The sequence below is a fragment of the Schistocerca nitens genome, chromosome 10, assembly GCF_023898315.1.
Source record: "Schistocerca nitens isolate TAMUIC-IGC-003100 chromosome 10, iqSchNite1.1, whole genome shotgun sequence".
In the NCBI taxonomy this organism is placed as follows: Eukaryota; Metazoa; Arthropoda; class Insecta; order Orthoptera; family Acrididae; genus Schistocerca; species Schistocerca nitens.
In genome coordinates, this window is record NC_064623.1 from 31,684,391 (window position 1) to 31,693,412 (window position 9,022).

The following is a 9,022-nucleotide window of genomic DNA, read 5'->3' on the forward strand; positions in this document are numbered from 1 at the left end:
TTGTCGGTTTTTTTTTTTTTTCATTCAGATTGAAAATGCAAGATTCATTCATGAAGCACTAGACATTTTCAAGGACTGGAACAAGGATTGGAATCCCCTCTATTGTGTTACTGATTTCTCGGAGTCAGAGATAAATGCAATTGAGCAAGCATTCCCTCAGACAAAAGTTTACTTGTACCTTTTCCATCGAAAACAGGCATGGGGAAGATGGTTGAAAAAAAAGGATAATCTACGTGTACCAAATGACATGAAGACATTTCTGGATATGTGGCAAGAAATTTCAGAATCACCAACAGAGAGAGAATTTAGAGATCGCATAGAAGAGTTGCGTACGCATGAGGTTTCTCGGAGAAACGAGCGTGCATGGCCATACTTTCAACAGCAATGGCTAATGGTACGTGAAAGATGGGTGAAAGCGTATGAGGACAAGGGCAGATTTGCAACTATTGACACTACAAATGGAGTTGGAGCCATGAACAAGGTTGTAAAACATTTTTTCCTTAAACACAATTCAGACAGGACTTTAACTGGGGTTACTAAGGTTATAATAAACCAGTTTCTTCCAAGCCTAATTAGAAAGTACTGTCTGCAGAATTCTGCCATCAAAGCTTATAACAATGATGTTCCACTGTTTTTGCATAAAAAAACAAACAAGTTTGTGAAACATGTCATGCAGCGATATGCATCAGCAAAAGTTGAGTTAACTGCAAGATCAGTGAGTAGGAGATCGGATGGTTCATTTTATGTGGAGAGTGCAAAGTCCAAAAACTGTAATTATGTTGTAAACTTTGATATACCAGATTGCATATGTGAAGATTTTCGGAGATATAAATACCCATGCAAGCATTTCTGTGCAATCTTTATTTTTTACCCAGAGTGGGGTTTTGATAAAATGCCAGAAGGTTATAAGACTAATCCATTAATCTGTCTTGATGAAATGTATGGGGTGGGCTTTAGAAGTGGCTCTTCAGTAATTTCATATGAAGGCAGTAGTAGTGACGAAGCTGTTGAGGAGGCAGTTGAAGCAGCTGAGGAGGCTGTCGAGGTTGAGGAGGCTGTCGAGGTTGAGGAGGCTGTCGAGGTTGAGGAGGCTGTCGAGGCAGCAAATACAGATGGTGTTGTTCAAACCCAGAATATTCCTTTGCAGCAGTTTGAAGCAAGGGAGCTGTGTAAACAGATTTATAATCTCACATACAACTGCAGCAACAGCGAAACATTACAAAAAGTACTTGAATCACTGAGCAACTGTGTGCAAGATTTGCAATTAGCAAATCCTGAAGTTGGTGGTCTCCCATTAGCAGTGCCATCAACTTCCAAACAATAGCGAAGAACGATGCCAAAAGCCTTACAAGATCTGTCTTAAACACATTATAACTTCCCAGTTGAAGGGTAAGAAATGACGGTTTATTTGAATTTTAGATAGCTCTTTGTCTATGTAAAATACAAATAAGCTCCGTCATTTCTGATCCTCGAGATGGAATGCTATGAGGTCTTTATGTTGGTCTCTGCTTTTAAACTTTGTTGCACATTTGAATTTCGAAGTAGCAATAGATAAAATATTATAAAAAGGATAGTTGCTACATTTGTGTGTGTGTTTGTGAGTGAGCGAGTGTGCGCGCGCGCTTTTGAAAAGGCCCTTGTTGCCCGAAAGATGAGTCCGACAGTCTTTTTGTTGTGCCTTTCTGTGACTCAGCATCTTCACCATTTGGTGAGCAGCAACAACTATCCTTTTCATAATATTGTTACATTCCATCCTGGATTTTTCGTTGTTCATTGGAGAAAAGATTTTTCTGAGGAATTAAACTAGATGGTAGTGTAGAACTTGCAAACTTTTTAAAATATGAAGTAAATGATTTTAACTTTAAATTAGGTTAATTCAAATATGGGACAATGTTGAGAATTGAAAAGGTGGAAAAAATAAATAAGATATATCTTAGTGGCATTGAGATGTCGTATGACTGATGGAGGAAAGATTTTGCATTTCTTTTTCCAAGTAAGAATGCACTTACTCTCACTTGCTTCAATACATGTCTAGTGATTCACGTGAAACAGAGAAAAAGATAGACTGCCCTGTTAATGAACATGAGATTGCCCAGTATCACTCTGACAGAAGAGTATGGTGTTTCCTTGATATGGTATCTGGTCAGCAATGTCATTGGGACCAAATGAAGTAAGTATTGACTTTTTTTATTTGCTTTGGAAGCTTAATGTGTATCAGTTACCTACATATTGGATATCTACCACCTTGGTTCTAATGTTCTTAATAACTTTGCAGAGTTACTGCAGGTACCACACAGAAGCAATTACTGTTACTGGAATACCAGTAATGTTTATTAAATTCAGTTGTAAAGTAGTTCTGGGCATTGCAGCTGGTGAGCAATGTCATTGGGCACCAAAAGAAGTGAGTACTAAATTTTGGAATTGTGCCTTGAAAACATGTGTATCAGTTGTCTTCATGTTGCATAACTCAATTACTTGTTAATTTATTTGTTAGGTTCAGTTATGATGGATTTCTGGCCTTCAGTCCATGGGAAAATTCACACCAGATTGCATCAAGACTGTTATATTCCAAGGATATCTTGGAAGATTGATAGTATTCCTGAAGGAAAACAATCCATATGGTATTTCACGTGTGTATCAAACTGCCATTTGTTGTGGCACATAAATGTTTGCAACTTGATTGTAATTTTTGAACAGTTTCTCAACAATCCAAGAATTTCTTGTAATGAGAAGTAGACATTGTTGTTTGGGTAAAGGAAATACAAATCACGGTCAATATAACTACCTTATTAACTTTCCACAGAGAAATATTTTTCACTACTGCTACTTAAAAATTCAAATGTGTGACAAAGTTTGCTTACAGAACTTGGCATAAAGATCTCCCTTATTTGTATCTTTTAGGTAGCTCTTATTGTTTGATCCTTCGAATGGGAATGCTATGACCTCCATGTGATCTATTCCTTAGTAGTTAATTATCCATTAAGGCACAAATATATGAACATTACAATGAGAGGGGTATTTATGCCAGGCCCTGTAAAAGTAATGGCATCTTACTTAATATTATTGTTGGGAATTTGATGGCACAGCTGTGGGGAGACCGCAAATTTCAGGGTTTGCTAACTGCAAATCTGGCACACAGTTGCTGAGTGATTCAAGTACTTTTCATAATGTTTCACTGTTGATACAGTTGTATGTGAGATTATAAACCTGTTTGAACAACACCTTCACTTCAAATTGCTGCAAAGAAATGGTTAAGGTATCAGTGTGATGCTCTTGTATGTGTTTCCTCAACTGTGTCCTCATTGCTACTGTTTTCATGTGAAATTACTGCAGACACTTCTGAAACCAAACCTGTACATCTTGTGAAGACAGATTAATGGGCTATTCCTGCAGCTTTCTGGTATTTTATCAAAACCCCACTCTGGATAGAAAATAAAGATTGCACAGAAATGCTTGCATGGGTATTTATATATCTCAAAATCTTCACATGCGCAGTTTGGTAGAGCAAAGCTTACAACATAATTAGTCTTTGAACATTGTACTCTCCATACAAAACATTGTCCAACTTCACATTCACTAATCTTGCAGTTAATTCAACTTTCCCTGGTGCATATCACTGCATGACATGTTTCACAAACTTGCTTTTTTTTTTAAAAAAAATGAAAAAACAGTGGAACATGTCTGTTATGATTTGATGGCAGAATTCTGCAGACAGTACTTTCTAATTAGGCTTGGAAGAAATTGATTTCTTATATCCCTAGTAGCCCCATTGAAGGTCCCATCTGTGTTCCATTTTAGGAAAAAAAAAATGTTTACAATCTTGTTCATGGCGTCAACTCCACTTGTAATGTCAATGGTATCAAAATTGCCCTTGTCCTCATAAGCTTCCACTCACTTTTCATGTACCAATAGCCACTGCTGTTAAACGTACGGTGATGCATATTCGTTTCTCTGAGAAGCCTCACTATCGCTTCTGTATGATCTGTAAATTCTCTGTTGGTGATTCTGAAATTTCTTGCCACATGCCCAGAAATGTCTTCATGTCATTTGGTATTTATTCAGCCATCTTCCTCAAACCTGTTTGACTGAAAAGGCACAAGTAAACTTTTGTCTGAGGAAATGCTTGATCAGTTGCGTTTATCTCAGACTATAAGAAATCAGTAACCCAGTAGGTGGGATCCCAATCCTTGAAAATGTCTAGTGCTTCATGAATGGATCTCGCATTTTCAACTTGAATGAAAAAGAAAACCAAATAACCCACATTACTCTTTACAGCTATAAAAAAAATAAAGGCATATCATGTGTTGTTGTTTTGTATGTTGCATATAACAACTATCCCTGTACTTCTTCAAAAGATCTCTTTGCTAACAGCTCTGATAGAAAAAAGTGATGGTTTCACTCCTCCATTGGCACCTATACCATGTTTGTAACAAATCATGTGATTGCTTTATTCCTTGTGCCACTCGTCAGCATGATTCTGCAATCTAGTCTCGTCAAACAATGCTTTATTTGTACATTACAAGGTCCAATATGTGTGAATATAATTTTTTTCAGTGGGGTAAAATGTAGTATTCATTAGACCTGGTATGTGTGTCCCAGTGAAATTATCAATAAATGTATCTAGAGCCAAATTATTGGCTGTATGATGTCATTCCATCGTGCACCTGAATTTGTATTTCCTTTACAAGCTATTGTTAGCATGTGTGTGTGCTGATTTGCTGGAGAGGCAGAGAGAGAGTGTTTCAGCTATCTTTGAGACAGTTAAAGGAGGTGCTTTAGAAATGAGTGTCCTGATTGATATGAAAAACAGTTTTTCAAATTTTCTGTACAAACTATAAACAGTTCCTCAGTTGGTGATTGTGGAAGAGATTGCCATAGCCACAGTATTGATCCACTGTCAGGTGGTAAACCTAGGATTTCCTTCCAGTATGAGCCAAGTGAAGTAAAACTGTGGTTGGAGAAATGTTTTATATTCTTAAACTGAGTATTTGTAACCCATTATGGTGGATTGCAGTTCATGTGTCAACACTTAAAAATGTTTAGTTCTTCACTGATGACACTTGATACAATTTCAATTTTTAAGGCTATTCTGTGTCAAGTTAAATTTTGAATTATCCATTTAAGCTTATTTTTTGCTGTGTGGCAGATGGATTTATGTTCATGTAATATTTTTAACATTGATTGTAGTAAGCTGTAATAATATGTAAATGCCCAATAAAATAGATTGATATTTATATTTTTTGTTTCTGTATAACAATTCTGTAGCTTGGTGACCTGAGTTGTGTGTGTGTAAGATATTATCATTTCATGGGAAATGTGGCAATAACAGATCAGAAATTGTGTGCAGAATATACCTAATTATCAACACCTGTAAGCGGCTAAAGGTCTGGATTTCATTATAATTTCATTCTTAGAGAGCTGCAAGATCACCAATGGTATCTGTACAGATACCAGCTTCATATAAATTAGTAAGGTTTTTACTGACTATTATTCACCAAAGCCGACAAAACAGGCTGCATTCAGTAGTAGTACTACATAATGGTGATACTTCAGTACAACTTTGAACCCTTTAAGTGGTTTAGATCAGCTCAGCAGGAGCAAAGTATATTCTTCAAGGTATGTTTCACATGCAACTAAGAAACCTTTGCCTTGAATGTCATGTGATTTTGCACTCTGCTGCTAAGTTTTCCTTTTAGATTTATTAAATTTCTTAAAGAGGCTTCTGTTACAAACACTAGCAATCCACATAGGTAACATGTGACTGATATTCCTTATGTATCACAACCTTATTTCAGTTTCACTCTGTCGTTGATGGTAACTGTTATGATGGAAGAGTTGATTTGTGCCACATTAAGGAAGATTAAGAAAAAAGTCATTTACAAACTCGTGAAAAGGAGGCAGGGTTCCCCAAAAGTATAAAGGTTGCCATAAGCAGTCACTTTTGTTGGATTAAGTTATTTCCATATCATTTCTGGATATTTCAGCCAGCTGCATCCTATTGTAGAGATAGACTAACCAAAAACCTTAGTGTTATATGAACAGAGCAGAAAAAACTTTATTAAATGCACAAAGGACTGGTAACTACCTTCATGTATGGACCACTTTCCAAAAAATACACTGTGTCAAGGCATTCAGATTGTACATATTCTTTCTGAATATTTTTATTGTAGCAGGAAGAATGGGGATTGTTTAACTTACCTTTAACCTAAGGTACATTAGATTGTGTATAAAATTCATCAAAAGAGTAAATACAGGCTCTTACTTAAACTGTTTACTATAACGAGAGAAATTAGAGTACAATATTATGAGAGACAGATGAAGACTAGGTGGGAGATAGACTAAGAGAATAATTTCACATGGTGATGAAAGACCTGCACCCAAACAAGGCACCTGGAGTAGACATTCCCTCACATTTGTGGAGATCCTTCAGACAGACAGCCAAGTCGAACTATTTCATGTGGTATGCAAGATAAGAGACAAGTGAAAAACCTTCACGTTTCAGAAGGAAGTAATAATTCCTATTCCACGAAAACCAGGCACTGAAAGTTGGAAATATTACAGAACTATCAGTGTGGCAAGTCATGGTTGTAGTTTGACACAAATTAAGTAAAGAATAGTTGACAAACTGGTAGGTGCCAACTGACCTCAGGAAACATTACTTTGGTATCTGGGAAAAAGTAGCAACACATGAGGCAGTATTGGTCCTATGAAAAATCTTACAAGAGGATATAGAGAAAGCTTTTGACACTGTTGGCTGGACTGTACACTAGGAAATTCTGAAGGTAGCAAGGATAAAATACAAAGACTAAAATTTGCACACTGATGTAACAGTAATGTGTAAAGACATGAAAAGTGTGCAGTCCTTGGGAAGGGAGTGAGACCGGGAGTGAAGTATTGTAGAAGGTGAAACCACGACTTGCAGACGTATGTTTAAAGGGGTGTTGTTCCTGTTGCAGAGGAATTAATTTAGTGTACAATCCTTACTGTGATTTGTATTACCAATGTTTTGAGGGGGATGGAAATATTAAAGTAACGGTATACAAATTCAAAAAAGGTTTTTAACTAATGAGTGTCATCTTCAAGCTCTGATTCAACATGCATTTAAAATGCTTGGCTGTATATCATGGCACTGTCTGTAGCTCTTGCCAGTTCATTACACACAATTCGAAGATTCAACAGTGGAACGAAAGACCTGACATAAAAGTAGCATTCATTGAGTGATTGGATATGACAATTGCTCTATCCTGACAATATTTTACATATAAATTATAGCCATAAGAGTGGCTTATCAATTGAACTGGGTGTACACAGGTATGATTAACATAATAAACCCATAATAAATATCACTGGTATCTTTAAGTACTCATCTTAGCAACTGAAACGACTACACATCTATGCTGATAACTGAAGCCATGTTTAACATCCTCAGATGTATTTTACTACATTAGATTCAGTTCTCATTCTATAGACTCAAAAATGAGATTGGTTTCTTGGATATGGAATATGTCAAAGTACAACATAAAAAACGAAGACCATCTGAATATAACAATTCGCTGATCACATGTCAGGATACTTTAAAGATATGTGAATACATAACAGATAAACTGGGACTGCCAACGTTTACAGAATTAATACACTCAGAATGAAACAGTTATGCACTTTTAACAAATTTATCAAACACACAACACCTAATCTTAACTGTTGTAAAGCCAAATCTAAGACATTTTTACTTAAGCTGGTCTAACAGTCCCTGTTAAGATATTCATTTATAGAGGAGCTGCCTGCCTAAAAATCTTTCAAACTCTGTTTAAACTGTGCTGTTTCTGAAACAAACTTTTTAATGGTAGCTGGCAATTTATTGAAAATGTGTGTTCCCGTAAACTGGACTCCTCTTTGGACCAAGGTAAGCAATTTTAGGTCTTATTGTTCCTAGTATTTTACTATGTGCTGAGCTATTGTCTGGAAATAAACATGTTATTTTCAACCAATTTCTTTAAGGGATCAATATACTGAAGCATTGGTTAGAGTACCCACTTCCTTGCTCAGATTTGTACATGATTATATGGAATTTACAACACAATTGAGTCTTATTACGTGCTTCTGCAGTCTAAAAACTTTTGCTCGGTTTGATGAGGTACCTCAAAATATGAAAGCAAATGAAGTAAGCAAGTTTTTTTTTTTTCTATCTCCTACATCTGACATCATTCCCATTGCAAATACAAACTTGTTTAGGTGCTTCAGCAATTTTGTGGTACACACCCTTCCTAACTGAATTTATTACTGAGTTGTAACCCGAGAAATTTAACACTGTCAACTGCTTCTATCTGCATGTCTTCGTACATTATACACATCCTGGAAACAAATTTCTTACAGGTTCTTATCTGCATATAGTGGGTCTTTCCAAAAGTTTAATGACAGTAAATTACTTCTAAACCATTTATTGTAAGTGAAAATTTGATAGTAGCAATTTCTAAATCTGTACTTGACTTGCTATTTGTTGCAATGTTTGTGTCATGTGCCAACAAAACAAACTTAGCATCTGGCAATTTAACAGATGAGGTCATTACTGTAGACAGGAATAAACAACAGATTAAAGATGGAACCTTGAGGAGCACCACATGTAATTACTTCCCAATCAGATGAAGACTATTTGCTTACTCTGCATGTATTTGCAGTGACACCCTTGTTTCCTTTTAGTTAGGTCAGACTCTAACCATTTTGCAGCACTGCCAGTGACATCACAATATTCTAATTCTCTTGAGAGAAAGCTGTGATCCATAGTCAAGGGCTTTTGACAGGTCACAGAGAATGCCAGTGTTTTCTTATGAATTATTCCAATTGTATGTGCAAATACCCTTCTCTATATCAGTAAGCATAAGGAACCCGAACTGTGACTTTGATGATATATTGTTTGCAGTCGGATGCTTAAGGAGATGCTTAGACACAACCTTTTCAAATATTTTTGAAGACACCAGCAAAAGTGAAAATGATCAATAATTGATAGTATCTCTTTAACGCTGTT

General features: G+C 36.2%; 1 protein-coding gene across 3 annotated transcripts; it reads left to right on the forward strand.

The window, feature by feature from the left end:
- The first annotated feature begins 23 nt into the window (after positions 1 to 23).
- LOC126210455 (uncharacterized) lies at positions 24 to 5,207 on the forward strand. 3 transcript variants are annotated; one of them, XM_049939685.1, is made up of 4 exons: positions 24 to 1,045; positions 1,082 to 2,170; positions 2,276 to 2,401; positions 2,495 to 5,207. In XM_049939685.1, exons 1-2 carry the CDS (start codon positions 248 to 250, stop codon positions 1,322 to 1,324), a joined length of 1,041 nt encoding a protein of 346 aa, XP_049795642.1. In that variant the 5' UTR covers positions 24 to 247; the 3' UTR covers positions 1,325 to 2,170; positions 2,276 to 2,401; positions 2,495 to 5,207. The 3 variants fall into 3 exon arrangements, with proteins under 3 accessions (XP_049795642.1, XP_049795643.1, XP_049795641.1); XM_049939686.1 differs by having other exon boundaries at positions 1,100 to 2,170; XM_049939684.1 differs by having other exon boundaries at positions 24 to 2,170.
- The last annotated feature ends 3,815 nt before the right edge of the window (positions 5,208 to 9,022 follow it).

Bases quoted from the DNA above. Each gene is read 5' to 3' on its own strand.
- LOC126210455 (XM_049939684.1), top strand. From the start codon at position 248: ATGAAGACATTTCTGGATATGTGGCAAGAAATTTCAGAATCACCAACA.